General features: G+C 43.5%; 2 protein-coding genes across 2 annotated transcripts; one reads left to right on the top strand and one right to left on the bottom strand.

Annotated features, from left to right (window-relative positions):
* The first annotated feature begins 1,636 nt into the window (after positions 1-1,636).
* Positions 1,637-4,537, top strand: LOC110560591 (cystatin-9-like). Its single transcript, XM_021656585.1, has 3 exons — positions 1,637-1,858; positions 3,251-3,364; positions 4,451-4,537. Exons 1-3 carry the CDS (start codon positions 1,637-1,639, stop codon positions 4,535-4,537), a joined length of 423 nt encoding a protein of 140 aa, XP_021512260.1.
* A 15,823-nt stretch (positions 4,538-20,360) lies between these two features.
* On the bottom strand, positions 20,361-24,043 carry LOC110560592 (cystatin-9-like). The gene is made up of 3 exons (XM_021656586.2): positions 23,519-24,043; positions 21,550-21,663; positions 20,361-20,638 (listed from the first exon to the last, which is right to left on the bottom strand). Exons 1-3 carry the CDS (start codon positions 23,726-23,728, stop codon positions 20,552-20,554), a joined length of 411 nt encoding a protein of 136 aa, XP_021512261.1. The 5' UTR covers positions 23,729-24,043; the 3' UTR covers positions 20,361-20,551.
* Between the last annotated feature and the right edge of the window lie 1,697 nt (positions 24,044-25,740).

The raw sequence follows: 25,740 nt of genomic DNA, 5'->3' as shown, positions 1-25,740 counted from the left end.
ATCCAAAAGCAGGCAACAGAGTCAGAGACAGCCTCTGGTACTTTTTGTAATTTAAGGCCTTGTGTAGTACTGATGTTATGATTTCTTTGCATAAAAAATAACCAGTAATATCACTGCTCAGGTGAGCAGGCTTATGGTTGTATAAATACTGACACCTTGAGCTATTTGGGACCACTTGCTTGAATGTCAACAGGTTGTCAGTGCCATCACTTGTGCTGATGTCCCTTTCCCAGTCTCAGCACCTGAACTCACTAAAGCAGAACACTGTGACATCATCACAGGTTCTGTTTTATTTCTGACTCAGTGGTAGGTGTGTGCGGGATGATGACTATGGTAACTTCTTTCTCTGCATCTTTGATTTTGTTGATGTTGTTTTTGTTTTTTTGAGAATAGTCTCAGTAGACATCCCAGGGTAAGCCATGAACTCATAATTCTTCTGACTCTTCTGCCCTAATACTGGAATTACAGGCATGCACCATATTGTAAACTACTATAACTTCCTGAGTAGTTCTAGTATCACAGTCTCCATCTATCTTCCTCAGATGTCCTCCCCACTAGATGTGATCAGGCACCATTACTATGGTTGAGGATGTTGATTTCTTTACTTTTTCATTAGGAATATTTGGAAAATTGGAATATACTTGGTCAGCAATGAAAGATGATGTGTATGTATGTACATGATTGTGGGTGTACACACAGAAACACAGAAGCCACAGCCAGATACCAGGTGTCTTTATCACTCACTACCTCAATTCCTTGAGACAGGGTCCCTCTCTGAACCTCCTGTTCTTTACCTCCACATCACGTCCACATCACTAGCTGCTCTGCCAGTGGTGCAGACCAGTGGACCAAAGGTATGAAACAATAAGGAAGTGATGTAGGACAGTGGTCTTTATTCTCTGCCTCATCCTTTAGGTCCTATAGGCCAGTGATATTCAGGCAGGCTTTGAGCATGTTCTGTGAGCCTCTAGCAGCTGTGCCTTCTCAGCCACAAAGCTCAACTCTTCTTTCTTATTCTTTCCATCTCGGTTGCTACTTGTCTTACTGTCTTCCAATAACATCAAGGGGCTATGTCTTTTTTTTCTGTCTGATTCTGGAGCATCCTGATAATGGCTCCTTTGTTTCATTGAAGATCAGGATGTGAGGCTGGCCTGAGTGGGGGGATACTCTTCCCCCTTTGTCGATTCTGTCAGGCATATCTTGTTTGACATTGTTATCTTCCTCTTTCCAGGACTGGGGGTGATTTAAAAACATTTGTTGAGGCCAGGTATGGTGGCACCTTTAATCCCAGCACTCAGGAGACAGAGTCAAGTCAAATCATCTCTGAGTTCAAGGCCCGCTTGGTCTTGAGTTTCAGAACAGCTAGGATACACATACAAAGCATGTCTCAAAACAAAACCAACCAACCAACTAACCAACCAACCAACCAAACAAAACCTCCAAAGACAAACCCAAACCCAAACCCAAACCAAAAACAAAAATCCTTTTAGAGTAAGCAAGAAGAGGAGAGTGTCTAAGTCAGAGAAGCAGCTGAGAAGGAGGAGTCTGTGCCCAAGCTGAAGAGATTATGGGGTGGAATTGTGCTTGATAAACAACTGTTGGACAGACAAAGCAGTGGTTGTGGAGTTCTGGTGCCATGTCCTGTCCACAGAGAAAGAAAGCTCTGCCTTGTGCCATGCTGCTGCTACTCCTGAACTTTCAGTTTGTTATCACTCCTGTCTCGAGAGTCAACAAGGAAATGGTCACATCTATTTATTTTCCTCCCACAGTGGAGTTTGCCGTGCACACATTCAACCAGAAAAGTGAGGATGAATATGCCTACAGACTGGAACATATCCTGAGTTCCTGGCAGGAGGAGGTAAGTCTTGCCTGTCTTGCCCAAATCTATCTGCTACTCAGTGAGGGACAGAAGAGGACAATCCACCTTCTTTGCAAGTTACGCATAACCTAATTCATTCCTTTTCATTGTTTAACCTACATTTTTCCTTACAAATTCTTTTAAAATTAAAACATTTCTTATCCTCATATAAAAATATTTCATTCTTATTGTTTTGACACACTGTTTAGAAATGTTAGAGTAGGCGTTTCTTTTAAAATGATTTTATTGTATTTTATTCATTCATTTATTCAGTGTGTGTGTGTGTGTGTGTGTGTGTGTGTGTGTGTGTGTGTGTTGGCACACACAGAGGTCAGAGAAGAAATTGGGGAGTCAATTCTGTCCTTCCACCATGTAAATTTTGGATAGGAGCTCAGGCTGTCAGGCTTGGTGGCAAGTGCCATTACTTGATGAACCATCTCACTAGCTCTAGAAAAAAATACTTCTAAGCAGTTAAAACCACTTAGTAAGAAAGAGATTCACACAAAACTTACCATTAGATGAAGATAAAAAAAAATATGTCAAAGACACAAATTAAAAAAGTTAATTGGCAACAATGGAGAAGGTAAAACAAGATTAACAAAAAAGGTGGGTGCTGAGGATTCATGGAGCACAGAGAGGCCTACTCTCTCTCCAGAGAGCACTGGACAGCTTCTCCTCTTGTACGCCTTTGCTCAGGGTCCACTGACCACATTAGACTCTTCATCATCTTATAATGCCCCTACAGAATGCACTAAGGATGGCAATGCTCATCTCCAACTTTGCACTTCTGGCCATGGCAGAGGGGCATTCTATTCCCTCTTCCCTGGCATGGAGAATGCAGAGGGGTGCTAGCCCTGCCCAGGGCTGTGGCCTCTGAGGTTCCTATGCAGCTCCTAGCTGGTGTTCAGAAGCACACACTGTAAAAGGAACAATACTTCTCCTGAAACATTGCTCTGGACTGTACTTTTATTTCAGGTGTTTTGCTTGTAGCTCAGTTGAGAAAGCATCTGGAGATCTGGCTCCATGTCTTCGGGTTGACTATAAAGAAATGTCCTGTGTCTTCTGGGAATGCGGGTGTAGGTTCAGATGTCTGCTGAGAGCCAAGTCTGGGTCTTCCTGTGGTTGAACGGAGGCTACAGGGACTGGAAATAATAGTATGGACTCACCCTTGACTTCTTTGCTTTCCAACAAATCTCTGCTGTTGGTTCTTAACTCTCTAATATAGTTAAAGTTAATCTACCTCCCTGGCTTTTGTCTTCATAGAGTTGATGTCAGGCCTCAGGGAACCCCAAATGGAGGATGTTCTTGCTATCTTCCAACACTGAGCACACTAACACAGTCTCTTAAATGGCAAGAAGGGTCTGTTCATTTTAATCATTTTTCTGTCTGCAGGTGATTTTTCTATTTGTTTTCTCCATGAGGCTTCAGCTGCGTAGAACCACATGCAAGAAATTTGAGGAGAGCCTCGACACTTGCCCCTTTCAGGAGAGTCATAATCTGAATAATGTAAGACATGACACCATTCTTCTTTATTTTTACAGCTATGGGTACTGAAGGGGGACAGGGTGGGGTGCAAGAAGAGCTGACAGATCCATGCCTACAGACCTGAGGATTGTCAGGTGCCAGGATCGTCAGGACCTCTCAATATGGATGAGACAGGCATCTCAAGAGGCACATGCAGAAAACTAGCTAACTTGAGCTCCCAACACTACCCACTCCTTCACTGTAGCTGCCTGCTCGCTGGACTCCGTAGCTTTAAATGCTTGTGTCTCTCTTGACCTTGTATTCTCGGTATATGAAAGGTTGCCCATTGTCTCATCTTCATTTTTCTCCATTGTCTTCAGCAGAAGAAGCCTGATAGGCTCTAACAAAACTTTTGCACATTCAGGTGAAGCTCTTGGGGTACTAACCTGACACAATGTTTGAAGGTGAAAGTTGATGAGGAGCCCCACTCTCAGCCCTTCCAACACTTGCCCTGTGACCTGCAGAGCTGTAGCACTGCTCTGGGGAACAGACAAAGGAAAGATTGACTGTGAAGACAACCCCACCTAGCATTAGTTGAACACCTTGTCAGAGGCTTCACTAATACATTAATTATCTGATAGGATAAACCTAAGGATGGCTTGTTCTAAGTTTCATTTTTGTTGTTTTGATGAAATTCCTTGACAAAAGGCATCTCACTGACATTCTCACAGCCCAGTCTAATCTAGGTCATGACTCTTTCAAGGTGATTCTAGATTGTGTTAGGTTGATAGTTAAAGCTAAGTGTCACAGTGGGTAATCCTGACAGGGTGCTTTCTACATTACTGTAAGGTATGTGAATTACACAAGGACATCCTAGATATTTTTCTAGAGGTCACTGTCTGCTGAAAGGGGTGTTGAAACAAATACCCTTGGGTTACCATTGTGCTTCAGACACAGGTCAAGACTTGCCCAGGGTTCACTGGGTAGTCATATCTGAAGGAACTTGTCTCCTTCTACTACCTGTTTGTCTATGGAAGGGAAAGAGTGAAATAGATGCTGTTTGGGGCAAAAACCACAAACTTTCTTCACCCCCTTATTTTTCTGTCCTCTCTTATTGTTTTCCCTCAGACCTTCACTTGCCTGTTCACTGTTGGAACCTATCCCTGGGTAACAGAATTCCAGCTCTTCAAGCATGAGTGTTCATCGTTCCTCTGACTGGAGTCATCTACAGACTGGCTATGTACTTCTCTGCATCAATGACGTTGCTATCCTTGGCAAGGTCTCCATGTGCTCATGTTCCTTGTTTGGCAACATTGTATAGTGTCAAGGCTGCCTATGTGGCTAATAACTAGAAAATTGCATATTGCTCTTATTTCATCATTTAGAACAGCTCATTAAATATTGCATTTCTGAGCACTTTCCATGTGTGGTTTTTAAAGGAAGTACCATGGGTCAGTGGTGGGGACAGTTTAAGTTTCTAAAATGATCCTCTCACCTTAAAACTCCTGAGGAGGACCACAGGAGACATAAATAAGTATGATGTATAAGAACTGTTGTCTCATGTGTCAAGAAGCTCAATGGCTGTGGTCTCCTTGGACCCAGAGAAGGCTTCTGCCGCTCTTACTCTAGGACATACGTGTAACCCCTGATTCCTAGAGAGTGTCTTGCATGCTTCCTTGGTGAAAAAAAAAGAACAAGTTGGGTTTAGATTCCTTAATTTTTTCAATCTGTCAAGATGTCCATAAAATAGTTAAGAATATAAAATTCAAAAAACTCAAGTCCCAAGATGGTAATAGAAGACAATTTATTAAAACTGAATGGGTTGTGGGCTGGAGCAATGGTTCAGCAGGTAGAAACATGTACCACTCTTGCAAAGAACCTGAATTTGAATCCCAGAGCCCTCTTTTGGACTCTATGTTTACCTGTACCCACATATGCACAACCGCCACACATAATTCTTAAAATAATCACTGTGCATGACATCAGCTAGATGGTGGGAGAGGACTTGCTGATACGCATCTACAGGAAACTCAATTTTAGCAACTTTGCACGTGAAAACATCCTCACAAACTATCAGAAGTCAGGTGAGATTTCAGCACCTGGGGTAAGCACAGAAATAAAAGGAGACACACTGACCAGGAAAGACAGTTTACATCACTCTTGTTTGTTTGTTTTTGTTTTATTGGGATAAGGTTTCTCCATGTAGGCTTGGCTGTCATGGACTGGCTTTGTAAACCAGGCTGACTTCAAACTCACAGAGATCTGCCTGCCTCTGTCTCCTTGAGTGCTGAGCTTACAGGACTGTGCTCTAATAGTTTTACATCACTCTTATCAGCCCTCTCCAACTATAAGAAACAGAGACATTCTCTCTGATGGTGAGAGAAGACTAGATTCTGCTTTGGATGCCAACACTAGATTTGCCTTGGTGACTCCTAAGTAGAGCCAGGAATACACCACAGCAATCTCTATCAAGATGGCCCACAGTCTGGGACTCTAGCCCCACCCTGAGCATTATGGTTTTTATTGGATATATAGACTAGATAGCCCCAGGAGAACTGGCCTACTATGCCAATCATGTTGGCCCTAGTGATCTAGGCTACAAACTGTCTCTAATTTCTAAGATGTTTCTCATGATCTAAACTGTACCATGGCCCCAGCAGAACCACAGTCCTGAGTCCATCATGGACCATCAGGTAGATATTGGGCATATCCTGGTAGAACCCATTGCCCAACCATGGCAGCAGGTTTGATTCCAGGATGAACATATGGACATGGACTTGGCTCAGCTCTTTGGGCCAGTATACAGACCAGCACCTGTTCTGTCTTGCTTGTCCCAGGCTTAGTTGAGGGGGTAGTAGAAACTTGAAGAAGTGGAACCTATTGACAACAACTGTATCATGGGGATACTTACTTGTAAAAGATATCTGGACATCTGCCTTTTGTTTTCTTTTTTGTGCCCTAACTTCCTCTGAGTTTAGAGGGATTGTTTAGATACACACTCCTGCCATGATGTACTACCTCATCAAAGCCAAAAACATCAAACCAACAAACCATAGACTGAAATCTTCAAAACTCTGAGCCCCAAAAATGTTTTCCTCCTTTAAGTTGGTTTTCTTAGTTACTTTGTCAAAGCAACAGCATTCTGGCTAAGCTTTGTGTATCTCCATCTCCAATGGAGTCTTCCTCATTACAAGGAACTCAGGGCACCACGACACCACACATGACTCAAGGATATGTTCTTTTTATTGTTGTTTTTTGTTTTACTACATTTATTTTTATGCATATGGGTTTTGGCTGCATGTACATCTGTATACCACTCTGTATGCACAGGGAAGCCAGAAAGGGGCTTTGAATCCCCTGGGACTGGAGTTATAGATGATCATGAGCACCATGTGGGTGCCTGGAATTGAACTCAGGTCCTCTAGAAGAGCAACCAGTGCTCTTAACTACTGAGTCATCTCTATTACTGACAACACAGTTCTTGAATTGTCACCAGTTGCTTAGGGACCTTGTGATTCCATAATGAAGGAGAAGCTTTCTATAGCCATAAGAACTTGGAGAGAGTATCTGAGGCAACACCAAGGGCGGAAGGCCTCAGCAGCATGATCCAACATGACCAAGTATCTGTGATCACTGAAACATAAGAATTTGCAAAATAAGCCTAGAAAGGCTTTAGACCCATAGCACAGGGTCCATGTCTACTTGTATTATGAATTGCGGTACTTTCCAAAAACTAGTGAACTAGTGAGCCTGCTCCACCTCAGGCGATGGCTCAGCATTAACATAGTCATCTCCATGTCCTTTGTGATCCTGCAGTGTGTCCTTCTCCTCTCCCTAAGCTGACCTCATAGAGAATGCAGCTATATGCCATTTATGATCAAATCAGAGTGGCTGTGTTTCAACAAGTTGTGCCATTGACACGAGCATGTTGTGTTCTAGATAGCTCTTGAGCATGATTGCCAAAACCTGCATAAGAGCCCTCTGAGTGATTCTGGGATTCACTCAAAAATGCCAGCCCATTGCCAGTTCTCACTATAACTACCAGTGATGTCCTGTTTCAACTAAGGGCTTCCTGACCCTTGGTAGTCCTGGACAACTCTGTTACCTGAAACAATTTCAGCAAGAGAATTCACAACTGTTCTTTGGACAGGTGCAATCTTTGCAATACAGAGAGCCATGGAAACTAACATTCTTTTTTATTTTTGTATTGCAATAAATTATTTTTAAAATTTATTTATTACAGTTTAATTTACTTTGTATTCTGGCTGTAGCCCCCTCCCTCATCTCCTCCCAGCCCCACCCACCCTTTATTTCTCCCCCTATGGCCCTTCCCTAGTCCACTGATAGGGGAGAATATCCTCCTCTTCTATCTGACCTAGCCTATCAAGTCTCATGAGGACTGGCTGTATCATCTTCCTCTGTGGCCTGGCAAGGCTGCACCTCCCAGGGGGAGGTGATCGAAGAGGCAGCCACTAAGTTCATGTCAACTATAGCCCCTGTACCCCTTACTAGGGCACCCACTTGGAAACAGAGTAACCTTTGGGCTTCCTCTGAGCAGGGGGTCTAGGTCCTTGGTTGGAGTATTGGTCTCTGCAGGACCCCCTGGGACCAGGTTTTTGGCTCTGTTGGCCTCCTTGTGGAGTCCTTGTCCCCTCCAGGTCTTTCTATCTCCCTCTTCTTCCATAAGGTTTCCTGCAGGAAACTAAAATTCTTCATCACCCAATTTACATTGATGCCAAGAGAGGAAAGCTTTTCTCCAAAAAAATGTCCACATAAGGAGACTTGTATCTGTTAGTTAACCCCTCTGTCTTCTACAGTGAAAAGTAATAGGTGTTCAGCTTTTGAGTGATGGTCATGCTGTTAGAATCCCAAATTCACACTGGTTTCTTTCTTCCTATTTATTGAGACACAGAGATAATAATTTGGAACAGTGGATTATTAATTTTTCTCAAATAAAACCACTCATTTCAAAGGTTCCCAAAAGACTGTTCCCCATGGTGTATCTTCTGTGTCATAGGTTACCAGCAAAGAATCAGTAGGGATTTTCATACAATATTTCATTATCAAATCATTGCAGGTGGGAAGCTATTCACAGATAGGGGATTTGTGATGCTATTAAATTATTTCTCTTTGTTTTCTTTTTAGTTTCTAGAAATATTTTATTGAAAATCTTTTTGTTTGTTGTTAGATTTAAACAGTGGATTGTAAATATGAAAGTGAAACTCTTTGGGGAAAGTTAAGCTGCGATTCCACAAGCAGATGCACTTGCAGCATCAGCAAACACTGTCATGAAGGGAACTAGACCGTCGTGAAATCCAGGAGGGTCTTTGGGTTGTATTCAGTCATGCTTCTTGTTGAGGGTAAGAGTGTGAGACCTCAAGCACAGCACTAGCCTGCCACATAGAAACAGGTACAGGCTGAGAGGAAAGGGGGCAATTGTTTCATGAGGGCACCAGAAAGAAGAAATAAACTCTTGGTTTATTATTACCTTGAGGTATTCAATGCATGGCAGTACTGAGTGTCTTCACGTGCCTCTTGGGTGGATAGACGAGAGCCCAGGACTTATGGTCCTGAAGTTTTGCTGCAGTGTGAGTGGTAGGAACTCAATTTGGCCCCTTCAAGTGTTTTGTTTTGTTTTTCCCCTGCGATGCTAAGTCCCAACCCCAAAGCATTATGTACGCTATACGGGCACTAGGCCAGACCGGTGGCTCGGTTACAGCGGTTTTAAACATCAGTTTTTCTTTTCAGTATGTTCTTTCCTACTCAGTCTCCAGGTTCTAGATCATGAAAGGTCTGGTTTTCATCAGCTGATGAACACAGGAAAAAACTTCTCTTATCTGGTGAATTTACTCTAGTGGGTGAATTAAAGCCTGTAGCTTTCAAGGCCCAGAACTGGGCCCAGTCAAGTTACATTTTGGATGCAACCCAATATAATATTGGACATCTCTAAATAGATGCTCAATAAAGGTGAGCGAGCCCAATATGGAAATCAGTGGTACCTGCTGTGGGAGGGAGCTCACCCTTGCCTTCCAACTGCATCAGAAAGCGGTGAGTACAATGGGCCCTGTGGGAGTACCACCTGGTCAGCAGATCATTATGATGTTGCTAGAGGCCTTCTAACATCCCACATCTGACAGAAAACTAAGACAGAGAGAACTTTCAGACAAAAATAAAATTCATGGGCCTCATTTGGGCAAGGAAAAATACATGCATCAGGTAATGATAAACGAGGAAGCTGTGTTCCAGCACTGTCTTTATTAGGGTTATTATTTCTGTGGTGAAACAGCATGACCAAAAGAAACTTGGAGAGGAAATGGTTTATTTGGCTGACATATCCCAATTCACAATACATTAAGGGGAGCCAAGGCAGGAACTCAAACAGGGCAAGAACTTGAGACAAGAGCAGGTGCAGAGGCCAAGAAAAAGTGCTGCTCTGCTTAATGGCTTACTCCTCATGGCTTGCTCAGTCTGCTTTCTTACAGAACCTAGGATAGCCAGCCCAGGAATGGCACCACTCACAATGGGCTGGGTCCTCCCCTGTCAATCACCAATTAAAAAACAAATGCCCTACCTTATATTTCGTTACGGATGGCCCATAGTCTGTTTGACTTTATCTTCCTCTAATTCTTTACACATTTCATTTGTTTCCTCCATTATTCATAAAAACAGATGTAAGGTCATCTTCCTGCATTTCACTTATGATAGGGTGTCCAGGGCAGTTTGCCCCTGGATTACTGGGTTCTGGAGATGCCATATTTCTTTGGCTTTTGTTGGTTGTGCTTTTATGCTGGCTTCTACCCATCTGGCTGTCTCAGGTGTTGGCTGTCAGTTTCTGGTACCTCCTGGAATCTGGGGGTGGGAGAATCCCCTTGGCAGGAAGATGGTTGTTCCTGATGGAGGCCTCCTCAGCTTTTTGGGTATGGTCACTGAATGGCAGCTGCATCTCAGGAATTGCCACAGCTCACCTCAGGATTATGGACCTGTGTGGTAACTGTGGTAGTTGGTAGTCGGGGCAGGCTGGTGGGCAGGCTCCTGTCACCAAGAGAAGTCCTAGAGACAGCTGCCTTATCACTGGGTTATTTGCTCTGAATTTGGTGGGCTGCTGCTACTGCTCTTATGCTGTGTTTGCAGGGAGCAGTCCTCCTGAAGAATCAGGGAGCCCCGAAGTTTAGTCAGTTTAGCTAGGGAGACAGGTTGCACGTTGGTGCGGTGTCCGGGGCTGAACCCGTGGATCCCAGCCTTCTGTAGGTCTGCAGTTGGAACTCTGTGCCCTAGTACCCAAGCAGTAATCAGTGGGAGGTGAGTGCAGCACTCCTGCATGCAGTGGAGGCTAGAGTCTGGAGACTGCAGGAGATAGAAAGACCTGGAAGGGTCTGGAGCGCCACAAGGAGAACAATAGAACTGAAAAATCTCCGCCTAGGGGTCTTTTCTGAGACTGATACCCCAACCAAAAACCATTCATGGAGATAAGGGGAGCAGGGGCTGTCTCTGACATGAACTCAGTGGCTAGTTCTTTGTTCTTCTCCCCCAGTGGGGAGCAGCCTTACCAGGTCACAGAGGAAGACAATGAAAGACAGTCCTGATGAGACCTGATAGGCTAGGGTCAGATGGAAGGGGAGGAGATCCTCCACTATCAGTGGACTGGGGAGGCAGGATGGGAAGAGATGAGGGAGAGAGAGAGGGCAGGGTTGGGAGGGAACAAGGGTGGAGCTACAGCTGGGATAGAAAGTGAATACATTGTACTAAATAAAATTATATTTAAAAATGCCCTATAGCCAGATCTTAAGGACACATTTTCTCAATTGAGGTTTTCTTCTTTCAAATGATTCTAGCTTGTATCAGTATGACATAAAACTAGCCAGCACAAGCATCATGACCAGTAAGATTTTACAAACTGAAGGAGGAAACAAGCTGAAGAAATGCCATAGTTATGGTTAAGTATTTGATTATTCATGCACTATGTGATAGGCAGTTCCAAATGTTTGCCTTCTGGAGACAGAATCTAATAGAAGGTTCTAGGCAATTGCAGTATTTAAATCTGGCATGATATGATGTGGTAGGTATTTGCTTTGTGTGTTTGTTTATTAATCTCTGAAGAGCCTTATTATCAACGTAGCTAGAGTTTTCTCATTTTCCATTGAACATATTGAGGTAATTTCTGCCTTTTATTTTGTTAATAGAGTAGATCATAATGTTTTTTTTTCTTTTTATTGATTTTGTTATTTGAAAAGTGTATGCATGTGTTCTTTGTATTTGGATTACTTTCTCCTTCCTCTCATCCCTGTCAACAACCCTCTTTTCTATTACTCATATTTTTTCCCCAGATCCATGACTTCTGGATTTGTTTTGTGACCCATGTAGTTTAACCAGGTACATTTGTATGACAATTAGGTTGGAGCTATCTATTGGGATCTGATGGGGTCATCAGTGGGTACAAAAATGAAGGCAATGATTCTTTATCCCACCCAAATCTATCTGTGCTAAACAGTTCCAGGGTGAAGAGTAGGGCCCCTAAGTCCTTCTGTTCATGTGTGACTGTTGATGGACCCATACCTATGCAGACCCAGGGCAGACATCTGCAGCTGCTGTGTTTGTCATGGCAATGATTGTGTCTTCCACAGAAGATGTTATGTCCTATCTCTTCTTATCTTCTGACTCTTAATTTTTTTCTGTCCTCTCTTCCACAATGTTCTCTGAATCTTAAGGAATTCTTTTAAATTATTATTATTATTACTTATTTATGTGTATTTGTGTGTGGTCTATGTATGTGCATCTCCCTAAAAAGGTCAGAGAGGCAACTGTAAGCTGCCTGTTGTGGGTGCTAAGAATCGAGCCCAGGTCCCCTGCAAGAACAAATTCTATTCTAAACTCTCGAACCAGAGAATTTTTTTTCTTAACAACAGATCATATTTGGTCTGTTCCCTTTATTTATATTTTGCTGGACTTTTCTTGCTAATACTTTTTCTGATGATTTTTTCATTTATTTTTTTTAATATTTCGACATTTATTTCTTTAGAATATGCCCATTGTTATATTTACTGTCAAAACTATTTTTGCTGTATTCTATAGTTTCACCCTTCCTAGTTTCTGTTTTTTGTTTGTTTGGTTGGTTTTTCTTTGTTTGTTTTTGTTTTATGAGACAGGGTTTCTCTGTGTAGGTTTGGCTGTCCTGGACTCGCTTTATAGAGCAGGCTGGCCTCGAACTCAAATATCTGCCTGACTTTGCCTCCCAGAATGCTGGGATTAAAGCTGAGAGCTACTATGCCCAGCTGTATTTTCCTTTGATTTCAAGATCATGTGAAGTTGATATTATTTTCTCCTTTAGTATTTGGTGAACATAGACAATTTATTTTTGAGTTCTTCCGAAAAATTTATTTTTATTATTCATTTATTCAAATGGATTTTGGTCTATCCATAAGTACTGTATTTTCCAGTCATTTAAGCTGTACTTTTTCAAATGTTTGCTAATCCATCCATAATTTAAAATACATTATAATAAGTCATTACACCTTTTCTCATCATTTATAACTGTGACAGTTTACACATATAAAAAGTACAAATGAGCTTCCCTGCACTCTGCCCAAAGGTTGGCTATGAGTCTCAGCATCTGCCTCGATACCCTGTTGGGTAGAGCCTTTCAGAGGACCTCTGTGGTAGGCTCCTGTCTTGTTCCCTGTCTTCTCCCTCCTCCTATGTCCATCCTCTTTGCCTTTCTGAATGGAGACTGAACATCTTAGTCAGAATCTTCCTTCTTGATTAGCTTCCTTAGGTGTATAGATTTTAGTATGTTTATCTTATTTATATGTCTAATATCCACTTGTGAGTGAGTATATACCCTGTGTGTCTTTCTGCTTCTGGGATACCTCACTCGGGATGATCTTTTCCAGTTTCCACCATTTACCTGCAAATTTCATGATTTCCTTGTTTTTTATTGCTGAGTAATATTCCATTGTGTAGATGTACCACAATTTTTGTATCTATTCCTCAATTGAGGGGTATCTGGGTTGTTTCTAGCTTCTGGCTATTACAAATTAAGCTGCTACAAACATGGTTGAGCAGATGTCCTTGTTGTATACTTGAGCATCTTTTGGATATATGCCTAGGAGTGGTATAGCTGGATCTTGAGGAAGTGCTATTCCTAATTTTCTAAGAAAGCACCAGATTGATTTCCAAAGTGGTTGTACCAATTTACATTCCCATCAGCAGCAGAGGAGGGTTCCCCTTTCTCCACATCCTCTCCAGCATGTGTTGTCACTTGAGTTATTCATCTTATCCATTCTGATAGGTGTAAGGTGAAATCTCAGGGTCGTTTTGATTTGCATTTCCCTGATGACTAAGGACGTTGAACATTTCTTTAAGTGTTTCTCTGCAGTTCGAAATTCCTCTATTGAGAATTCTGTTTAGCTCTGTACCTCATTTTTTAATTGCATTACTTGATTTGTTGCTGTTTAACTTCTTGAGTTCTTTATATACACTGGATATTAGCTCTCTGTCAGATATAGGGTTGGTGAAGATACTTTCCCAATCTGTAGGTTGTCCTTTTGTTCTGAGGACTGTGTCCTTTGCTTTATAGAAGCTTTTCAGTTTCATGAGGTCCCTTTGGCAGAGTGCAGAAAATCTTATGAAAGAAGGGGGAGAGAGTAAGACCTGGAGAGGACAGGAGCTCCACAAGGAGAGTAACAGATCCAAAAAGTCTGGGCACAGGGGTATTTTTCTGAGACTGATACTCCAGCCAAGGACCAATCATGGAGATGGCCTGGAACCCCTGCACAGAAATAGCCCATGACAGTTCAGTGTCCAAGTGGGTCCATAGTAATGGGGACAGGGACTGTCTCTGACAAAAAGTGATTGGCCTGCTCTTTGATCCATGCCCCCCAGAGGTGGGGAGCAGCCTTACCAGGCCACAGATGAGACCTGATAGACTAGGATCAGAGGGAAGGGGAGGAAGGCCTCCCCTATTAGTGGACTGGGGGAGGGGTATGGCTGGGGAAGAGGGAGGAAAGGTGGGAGCGGGAGGGGAGGAGGAGGAAGCTACAGGGGATACAGAGAGAATAAACTGTAATTAATAAAAATTAAAATAATTAAAAATATGAATAAAATAAAATAATAGCTTGGGTTAAAAAAGTGCAAATGAAATATAAATACATGCACAAACCGTTCAGTCATCTTTTTAAGAATCTTGCCTTTTCTTTTAAAATTCAGACACAACTTGAGTGAACTTTTGTTTGTGGATCAAAGGAGAAGCTCAGTTTTGCATGAACCTAAGCATGGGCAGTCAGCTTGGCTGTCATCGGCATGATTATCATAAACCCATGGCTATCATGGGTTTCATGCACACATCAGCCTGCATCCGTGGGACCACACTGACTACAAATCTTGTTTCTTTTCAAGTGATTCTCCCTTTGCTTGGACAAGTGAGTTTTATAAAAATTAATCAGTTTTCTGGAGAGGACAGGGTCTCCACAAGGAGAGCAACAGAACAGGAAAATTTGAACACAGGGAACTTCCCAGAGACTCATACTCCAACCAAGGACTATTCATGGAGATAACCCAGAACCCCTGCACAGATGTAGCCCAGGGCAGTTCAGAGTCCAATTGGGTTACATAGTAATGTGAAGAGGGACTGCCTCTGACATAATCTGATTGGCCTGCTCTTTGATCACCTCCCTCTGGGGGGGAGCAGCCTTACCAGGCCATAGTAGAGGACAATGCAGCCACTTTTGATGTGAACTGACAGACTAAGATCAGAAAGGAGAGGAGAACCTCCCCTATTAGTGGACTTGGGGAGTGGCATGCAAGCAGAGGGAGGAGGGAGGGTGGCATTGGGAGGGGAGGAGGGAGGGGCTTATGGGGGGATGCAGAATGAATAAAGTGTAATTGATGAAAAATTTAAAAAAAAATTAATCAGTTTTCATACACTTACACACAAAATTGTTTTCTTTTTAAAAATAAATTTTGTTGGATATAGAGACCAGTTTTGGAGAAATGGACATTTTTAGAATCTAGAGTCTTCAAGTCCATTGGCATGGACTATTTCTTCATTTAATTGCCCTCTCCTCAGTAATATTTTATTACTTCCTACTTAAAGGACAATATACCTATTTTATTGTTTTTTAGTTTTATGGGGGAGGGTTTTAATTTTTTTTTTTTTTTGAGACAGAGTTTCTCTGCAGAGCCCTGTTGCCCTGGAACTCACTCTGTAGAGCAGGTTGGCTTCAAACTACCTGCCTCTTCTTCCTCAGTGTTGCGATTAAAGGCGTTTGCTACTGCACCCAGCCTGTAAGTGAATGTTTTAATTTTCGATTATGTTGTTTTTTATTGGTTATAATTATTATTTAAAATACAAATATTTTAAAACCATAAATTTTTCTTTTTATATTTAAAATCATTTTTATTAAGTTACTTATTTGGCAATTTCATACATATTTATAAGACATTTTGATTACTTTCACTCCACTCTCTCTCTCTCTCTTATCTTCTTTCCACTCCTACCATCTCCTCTCATTCTTACCCATCCCTTTCATGGCTCTTGGTTTTGTTGTAGGACCATTTAGTTAAACTGGGACCATCTGTGTGACCACTGGATCGGAACTATGCACTGGAGCCAGGTAGGGTTACTTGCTTAGGGCTGAACACTGAGCTCACACTTATTCTCAGTGCCATGTGAAGCCATAAAACTCTGTCTTCATTGCAGTTCACTGAAAAAGAGAGACTTCTCTGATTAGGGATGAGAGTGTAGTTGCCGATGGACATTATTCTATATGTTTAGAAGATGGGTTTCTTTCTTTCTTTCTTTTTTGACACAGGAACACATATAGCTTAGGCTGGTTTTGAACTCACTGTGTAACTGAGAATGACCTTGAACTTCTGATTATCCTGTATCAATCTCGAAATTGCTGGGATAGCCATTATAACTGGCTTACATAGTACTGGGGATTGAACCCAGGGTTTAATGCAGGCTGGGCAATCACTCTACCAAACAAGCTACATCCTCAGCCCCTAGGGGTTTGCTTTATTGGATGTGGCATAAAAGAAATCCTTAGTTACATAATGAGTTGGCTGGCTAGAGATTTGTGATTGTGAGAAAATAAATGGACCTGAGTAAAGTTTCAGTTTGCTTCTGAAAGAATTCCGTGGCAGCTCAGTGTCCAAGTGGGTTCCCTAGTAATGGGAACAGGGATTGTTTCTGACATCACTCTGAGTTGGGGTGCAGCCTTACCAGGCCACAAAAGAAGACAATGCAGCCAGTCCTGATGAGAAGTGATAGACTAGGATCAGAGGGAAGGGGAGGAGGACCTCTCCTATCAGTGGACTTGGGGAGGGGTATGAGAGGACATGAGGGAGGGAGGGTGAGATTGGGAGGGAACGAGGGAGGGAGCTACAGCTCAGATACAAAGTGAATGAGCTGTAATTAAAATAAACAATAAACAAATTAAAAAATTCTGGGTATGGCATTCAGGTCAACTTCTTTAAAGACTTTTTTATAAAGTTAGAGAATTTCATGCAGACATCTTATGTGTACTTGATTAAGTATACCCCTGTGTCTCCCCTTCTAATTCCTCTTTCACCTTCATCCCTATTTTAATCTCTCAATTTCATGTGCTCTTTTAAAAAATCCACATAGTCCACTTAGTGCTGCAAGTACATGCATGGATGTAAGACCACCTCCGTGAGCATGGACAGCCTCACAGGGCTGCTTCCCTGAAGAAAACTGACTCTACTTCCCCAAGCAGCCATCAGTTACCAGTGGCTTTTTAGCTATGGGTGGGACTTCATGAACTCGGCCTTTACTCATGCTAGGATCTTGGCTACTAGATCTTGTGCATGCAGTCACAGCTGCAGTAAGTTCATAGGTATAATGGTCCTGCTACATCCAGAAAACATGATTTTGCTGCAGTCTTCTACCACATTGGCTTAAAAAAAAAATCTCTCTACCCCCTCTTCTGTGATGGTCTCTGAGCCTTGGGAGGAGGGAGTATTGATAACAATTTTCCATCTAGGGTCATGATAAAGGAGATAATAATCTAATATATACACAAGCAGATATAAGAAGACATATCCAACAAACCATAATTTATGATAGCAAAAACTAGAAAACCCCAAACTGTTAGAGTTGGGTCATTGACTATGTATACAATGGGCCTTGAGAACTGCAGCTCTAAGGCTCTCTCAAATGTAAGTGCCATCAAGAAAACAGGGTGTTTGATTTCAAACCAGCATCTCTCCTATCTAGAGACACTCTGCTGGATGAGAACCCCCCAGACACCCACTGTCTTTATTACTAGGTGAGTTGTTCTTATTCTTCTTCATCTAGAACCTTCGGAAGCTCTGCCTGGTGCCTTTCCAGATGGGTGACTCCTACTTATGGGAGGTGACCCCTGAATCTGAGCTACGCTAAACATGACTCATGGAGTGGACAGATCACTGTTTCCAGTTGCTGATGAGAAATGAAAAATTTCTGGCTCTTGTTATGCTGCTAGGTCAGTAGCCTGGGAGTGGGGAAGGATAAACATTGGATTATAATAAGCATCTAGGGGAATCTAGTCTTTCTAAAATTCATTAGTAGGTGTCTTAGTCACTGTTCTATTGCTGTGAAGAGATACCACAATCACAGCAATTCTTACACAAGAAAGCATTTAATTGGGGCTCGCTGCAGTTTCAGAGGCTTAGCCTGTTATTATCATAGTGGGAAACATAGCAAGAGGCAATGAGAGAATAGTGCTGGAGAAGTAGTTGAGAACTGCATCCTGATCCACAAGCAGAGGCAGAGGCAGAGGCAGAGGCAGAGGCAGAGGCAGAGGCAGAGGCAGAGGCAGAGGCAGAGGCAGAGGCAGAGGCAGAGGCAGAGGCAGAGGCAGGAGGCAGGAGGCAGGAGGAGGCAGGAGGAGGCAGAGGAGGCAGAGGAGGCAGAGGAGGCAGAGGAGGCAGAGGAGGCAGAGGAGGCAGAGGAGGCAGAGGCAGAGGGGAGAGAGAGAGAGAGAGAGAGAGAGAGAGAGAGAGAGAGAGAGACTTCTAGAAATACACTTCCTCCAAGAAGGCACACCTACTTCAACAAGGCCAACACCTCCTAATTGTTCTAAGTCTATCAAAGAGTTTCACTCCCTGGTGACTAAGCATTCAAATGTATGAACTTATGGAAGCTATTCTTATTCAAACCACAACAGTAGGTGTAGATAAATAGTGAAGATATAGTCATAAAAAAGAATCTTAATTATTATCTGAAAAGAGTATGTTATTTAATGTAGAGGGTGTGAAGGTCTCTTTCTAGAGTCCAGAGTATAGCTCATAGAGACTTATCCTGCTAGAAAACTTTGTGAATTAATAGGAGACTTTCTTTGGAATTGGGTGGCCTGAAGTTGGCAGGCTAATACTTGCCTTCTTCACTATGATGGTGTGTGGGCCCCAGACTTTAACTCTCTACACCTGCATTGTATAAATGGCCTGCTGACAGTATTCTTTTGATGCTAAGCCCTGACACAGATGGGAGTGGTGCAGGTATTTCAGAAGGGATTAGTGCTTGCAAACATGAGGCACAAGTGTACAATAAAAGTCTCTCAGTGTCACAGATGGGTATCTCTGGCTGAAGGCCACACAAGTTACTACATTTCAATAGTCTTATTGAAACACTGCTGCTCTCATCTGTTTCCACATGATCTATGATTCCCAAGAAACAAAGGCAACATGGAGATAGTTGGCATTGAGATCAGATAACCCAAAAAGTCACGAGATATTTTCTGGCTTCTTTGGAGTGTTTGCTAGACCCTGGTCCAGGCACCTCAAATAGTACTTAGTAGTCTTTTTTTCATCAGTGTTTCTCAAATATGAACTACAATGTGGCCCCTAAAGATGATTAGTTGTGGCTAATCTTCTAAGAGGAGAAGTTCCTAGAGTGCTGTATTTCTAAATGGTGTCAAGGAGATGTTGCTGCTGTTCTTTGTGTGGGGAGCACTCCCTGGGCATTGAGGTTGTGGGGCACGTGGACTGTATCACTGGGAAAATTGGCATGGAACTAGAGTGGGGTTGGATGTGTCCAAACCCTTAAAATCTCAATATTGAGACCAGCAGGAGTAAGGATTGCTCCCTCTCTGTTCTGTGCCTGCATGCATAGTCTTGACTCCTATAAGTCAAGTAGCCTAGCACCTGGAATTCCTCTCCATGCAAATAAAGGGCCCCCATTAGCCCAGCCCCAGCCAATGATATGTGCCCACCCAGGGAATCCCTTTCTACTTTCCAAGGTTCACATAGCCTTTGTTCACCATGAATAGCACATAAGCTATTTCAACAAATATCATCTAGGAGAGCTCCGAGCTAGAAAGGCTACAAAACACTTGAAGAGCTGCTCAGAGAAGACATTTTCCCTCTGGGCACTTACTGCCTGAGTGGCTAGGCTTTGTTTCTCCAGGCCTAGAGCCTGCAAGCTTGAAGGGAAGAAGCAAAGGGAAGAAGCAGACTCTGCTGCTATTGCCCAAAAAAACTGTAACACTTAAATCCTCAGAAGAAGTTTTCTCCCTCCAGCACTCCCATCCAGACTGGGATCCTGAAGACCCACCTGCTCTGCTTCATCATTCCCATCCTGGTGTGCCGCAGTGCCCAGATACTGCGAGGGAAGAAGCGAGCTCTGGACCAACATGAAACTACAGTCCTCCTGTCATGTAGGAACTTCACATCTTTGCAGAAAGATGTATGAAGAATCTCCTCAAAATCAAAGACCATCTGTGCTGAGAGGAGCTTGGTGCTTGCCCTCTTCTGCAGAGTACATATGATGCCCTGGTGGAGGCCAGGGGCTGGGGCTGGGGAAGGAGGTGGTGGTGGTAACAATCATTTTATCTGTGGCCATGTGGGTCATGTCATGAGACCACAGGTTGGATGGACCCTAATTGTGCTATCTGGGACACCTCACGAGGTCTAGAAGAATGGCCACCAGGCTTTCTTGTGGTTATAACCCCATTAGGTTGCTCAGCTTCCACCCTCAGGCCCATATCTCACATAATTTATTACATGTGGATGTTCAATGATATAATTGATAGGATGAATCTGTACAAAGAGAATATTCTAAAATGTCAGGACAAAAACAAAACAAAACCAACAAAACAAAACAACAACAAAAAACAACCCAGACACTTACAGATCTTAATCCTGTACTTGATGATTCCTATAATGGCAGGTATTTTCAGAAAAAGGAGCAGGCCCAGACCATAGCTGTGGGTAGATCCTTGTGATGGATTACAGTCAGAGAAGCCCATAAGTGCAAGCAATTTTCATCATGCTGAACTGTTTTGAGCGTGGTGTGCTGATGATAAAGTTGCAGATGCTGAACTAAGAAAACAAGCAAATTGGGACAGGGGTGGAGGCGGCTCAGGAAACTTGTGGTTTATGGTCAGGCCACTGTCTACTCAACCTTATCCCTTTCTTGGTCAGCAATTGGAAGAAGAGGGGTTTGGCCTACAACTGTAACCACCAACTTAAACTCTGTTTGAGTGGTGAGCTCTCTGCATTTGGGCTTCCTTTTGATCCAGAGACATTTGTGTTATTGTTCTTGCACAACATGTGCCCCCCCCACCTCGAACTTCTGGACTGTCCTAGGATGCAAGCTCCTAGGAACAGCAGGGGCTGCTCTGTCCCAGAAGATATTGACTGCTATCAGATTTAAGGCATTAGTTATTAAGTTAAGCAATGAATTATTCTTGATGGGTGTCTACTAGCCCTGGGTGAGGTTGTCTCTAGAATTAGGCTTCCCCTTTTCTTGTCCCTTAGAATATCTGCTAAAGCTTCCACAGGGCATAGGCCCTGGCGGGAAGCCAGTGGGGCCCCATCTCTCACTCCCTCTTCAAGCTGTGTGTCAGTGTAGGGTCCCTAAAGCATCAAAATTCAGTAAGCTCCTTCCCCTGAAGCCAGCAGGAGAGGAGGATGAAGATCAGACAATGAGCATTTGCTACTCTGACTCAGGATGAAGGTCCAAAGAAGACATGAGCATTCTGAAGATGTGGTGCCCAAAGGGCAGGCAGCTACTATTGGGAGTGAGCAGAACTGGGGACACAGGCTGGCCAGGACTATGTGGCTTGCGCCCTTTTAGGACTCTTTTCCCACTGAGGCTTAAAAAGGGATTTGGGAAGTTTGCCACCGGCCCCTCCTTGGATCCCTAAATACGGCTCTGTCACTTGTTCTTTCACCCCCTCTGTCCTGAAGAACTCAAGTGTGAAAGGGTGGGTGCTCAAGTTCTGTCTTACTTTTTCCAGTCCAGGGCTGTCCTGAAAGGGGCAGGTGTCTAGGTTGTCCTCAAATTTTGTACAGATGGTTCTTATCAGCTTCAACTTCATGAAGAAAGTTTCTGGTAGTTTTTCCTACAGACAGAAAAAGAGACTGATGTGAGCAGACCCTTACTGCTGCCCATTCATAGACTGCTCGCATGTCTGCGCTCAGTGTGTGTAGAGGCCCGGTTGCAGCTGCTCCAGGCCTGCCATCCCCTACTTGGAGGCGAAAGTCAAGGGGATTGTCTCTGCCTTGGAGAGTTGAGAGTCAGAGGAGGCAGTTTGGTAGAGGATGGGAGAAATCACAGCCTGCGTTACATACGGTTAGTATGTCATCTACTTCTGCTCCTCAGATTCTGCTCTACCAAGTGAGACCAGGGCTTCACCATCAGCAGGCGTCTGAGCCAGTCTACACTCCATGCTCTGGGAGGGTAATGGCTCTGCTGATAAGTCAGCCCAAAGAGATGAAAGCAGTATGCTGTCCCCACTGTCACCTGACCTACATTAAACAAAACAAAACACTTTGTTACAATCACTATGTACCAGCACACAGGATTGGAACAATAGATTTAGAATGAGTTTTTATAGTGTGTTCTCTAAAACTCTTCCTCCTGTTTCTTTCCACTGCATCTCCTTCATTATTTCCCTTGTCTCTCACCCTTTCCATCTTTTCTTTCCCCAAGACCACCCGCCTCTAGCAAAACCATAGTCATAGCCTGCAGGTAAGGTTCCAGCCTAAGAGGGCTCAGACAACAGGACCAACTAGGCACTCTACAGAGATTCCCAGAGGTCTCAGCTCTGTCCAAGCCCCTTTGCCTTTACTCTGTTGGGGAAGGAGGAATGCCCCCTACTTCCCCTGGCCATAAGTATGGCATTAGATAAGCATTGCTATCCTGAGCACATTCGTAGAGATCCCATCGCCATTTTAGGTTGAGGAAGATGGTTTTATGTGGTCATTGGGCTGAATGAGTCTGCCAATTCCCAAGGAAGGAACTGCAAGGAGGAGCTGAGCTGGCAGCTGGCTCTCAGGACAGTTAGCTTGTCCTGACAGTTGGTGAGTCCTCAACACCTACCCTTTGTTTCTCTTCCTTTCACTTTCTCAGTTTTACTAATTACTTGTTTGTGTGCACGCGTGTGCACAAAGCCTAGAGTGACACCAGGAGTACTCCTCAGCACCTTACTTGAGGATATCTCACTGAACCCAAAGCTAGGCTAGACTAGGCTGGTCAGCAACATGCCCTCTCTAGATTGTCCTGGGTCTGCTTTCCCTGCACTAGGATTACAGGCATGCATCCCTGAGTCAGGTTCTTTACATGGGATGTTGGGCTACAAAGCCAGTCCTCATGTTTGTGTGGAGAGCACTTTACTGACAGAACCATCTTCTCAGCCTCCAGATGCTTTAATTTTTGAATGTTTGTAAGTTACTTATTCTCTTCTAAATATCACTGACCATGTTTCTGTAAGAAACTCTAACTAACTTCATTTGAATAACAACAACAACAGAAAAGACAAGGTACATATGGCTTGGGAGGAGAAAAGAAATAAAAAAGGATGGGAGGGGGACAAAAGAGAGAGTAATGGGAGGTGAAGAAGGTGAAAACACAGTATGTACATTTATGAAATGTCATAATGAAACCCATTTTTCTGCATAATAAATATATAGTAGCTTCCAAAATGCTGGAACTACAGATGTATAGCACCATACCTGATCTGAAGTTTATTCTCTAGTAAATTAATCACTATTGTAAAGCACGATACTATCAGATAGTAATCTCTACGTGAGTAGACTTAATATAAAAGAATGTGTAAGTTAAAAAAATCACTCTCACCACTGAAACCAGCAGACTCATTATATGTATCTCAACCACGACTACAAATGTCTAACCAAGACTACCTGTTCTTCCTGCTTCATCAGGAAACAGCAAGTGTAGTGGACACAGTCACTCACCTGGACCTTTGAGAAACTCATGATGTGTATCGGCCTGTAGGTGTAATCGTCCTTGCTCTGCTTGTTGAAGGCACTCACAGCAAACTTCACTATGTCAGGGTCACTGACTGGCTTATCGATGTACAATTTGTCAGTTTCAGAACACCATGCGCGAGTTCCCTTGGCAAAGAAACCCGAAAGAACGAGCAACATGGTCCAGGGCAAAGCCATCTTTCCAGCTGGGCACAGTATACTGCAGGTTCTGTCTCCTGCCTTCTGCCCTACTGCCCTATCCACTTGGATCTACCTCAAGTTCATTTCCTCGGTCCCAGACTCCTCCTTCTGCGCCTTCTCTTGGCCATCACTCTGAGTTCCTTCTACACTGGCACCACCTCCCCCCTGCTAAAGCTGTTCATTCACCCCTTGTCCTGAATGGAGCAAAATGTCCCAGGCAGGGTGGTTTGGAGAGAACAAGCAAGGGGAGAGGCAGAGGGTCCCCTGCCTCGAGATCAGCCAAACTTGTTTCCTATGCCTCACTGGAAAGGAGCGCCTTCAAAAGGCTGCCTCAGTCAAGTGCTGAAAGACTTGATATTGGCAGTTAGTGAAAGGTGATTTATGGACAGGCCAGTAGGGGGAGATAATGACTCAGGAAATGGCAGGTGAGAGCTGCTTGAATTAATGGCTATTTATCCTAGAGCTGCAGCCTGGCATGGGGCAGACAGTTGTGCAACTTCCAAGGCGGTCAGAATCTCTTAAGAGGAATGCTAGATCTCCGCCTTGGCTTGATGTTCCTAAAGAATGTTCCTCTGCGACCCAGCGTTGCTCCATCACCTTGCAGCCTGAACAGGCACGCTGGTGTAGGCCTGAGGAAGATGAAGCCAACATTGAGGTGTCCAGTGTTGAGGGATCTAAAAAGGACAGAGAGAAGAGGAGTTGCCTCTTGGTGGTTAAGGGCAGACTCACTCATTCTGCGGCCACTAGTGCCTTCTCGTAGCCATGATCACCACAGCTCAGGGAATACAGTTTCTGGGTGGAGCTCCGCATTCTAGAAAGATGGTCACAGCTTCCAACCCAGCAGCAAATTGGGTTGACACATCTGAACACCACACTCTCTTTTGGACAAGACCGGGACCTTGTCTCCATGGTGAAGTGTGCCGTTAGCCTGTATCTCTACCCACATGTAGTGTTTGGGGACTAGGCTGGTCAGTGCTGACTCTGTCCAGCATGTTGACATTCTTGTTGCATCTGCAAAGGCCTAGATGGCCTCCCTTCTTTGGCTGGGCAGCTAGTATCTCATGATATAAGTCAAGTAAAGTACGAATGTCACCTCTCTTCAAAAGCTCTTATAATTCACCTTGTAAGAACTCTGGCTCAGTAAGCTATATCCAGGCAGGTGTTTACTTTCCCTCTGGGGTAGGCAGCATTTTTGAGTTGCCCATCTCTGTTTTTCTGGCACTGAACATTCCATATGGGCCTTATATAGAAAAGTTTCAGTAGCTTCTTATGACTTCTAGAAACAAAGCTCTATTTTTGGAAGCATCAATAATAAAATGGATCAGTAATGACTAAGAATAAATTGTCAGGCCTTCTTTGTGAGGTGGTGGCACCAGGAAGCCATCTTTAGGATATGCTATGTAGGTTATGTGCTATAGCATATATATGATATAGCTCTGTGTGACTTAGTGGCCTGCAGCTGGGTGCCTTTTCTGGGGAATTTTTAATTATCTAAAGCTATGTGCAACTTCCATAAGGATCAGAATCTCTTAAAGGAACACTAGATCTAGATCTCCATCCCAGGAGGGCTATTTCAGGAAGGAATACACTCTTCTCATGGGTTCCAGTGGGGTGGAGGGGTGCCTGGCTCCTGGACCACATTTCAAGAGGTTCAGAGCATATCCCTGGCCTTGCCTGGCTCCTGTTGCCTCATCCTCTTACTGTCCCACTTCATCTTTTCCATTCCTGCTCCCAGCTCTGTGGGTTCTGATAGGTCCGAGGATCTCCTGCATGGCGTCTAAGCTACTTCATCAGGGCTCAGTACCTTCTACTTTGTATTCCCTTAGGGGCACTCTCAAATAGCCCTATCATCCCTTGGGTCTCCTGCATCCTGAAACACAAAATAGCATCCAGAATCCATGAATGTAAAAGAAGAAAAGAGGATATGGCTGGAGCAGAGAGGTCCCTGACACAGGTGGAAGACACAACGTAGGATTCTATGTTTTGTATGCGTGTGTCCTATGTGGGAG

The sequence above is a fragment of the Meriones unguiculatus genome, chromosome 4 (assembly GCF_030254825.1).
Source record: "Meriones unguiculatus strain TT.TT164.6M chromosome 4, Bangor_MerUng_6.1, whole genome shotgun sequence".
In the NCBI taxonomy this organism is placed as follows: domain Eukaryota; kingdom Metazoa; phylum Chordata; class Mammalia; order Rodentia; family Muridae; genus Meriones; species Meriones unguiculatus.
The sequence above is the reverse complement of the archived record's forward strand: the minus strand, read 5'-3'. Positions and strand labels throughout refer to the sequence as shown.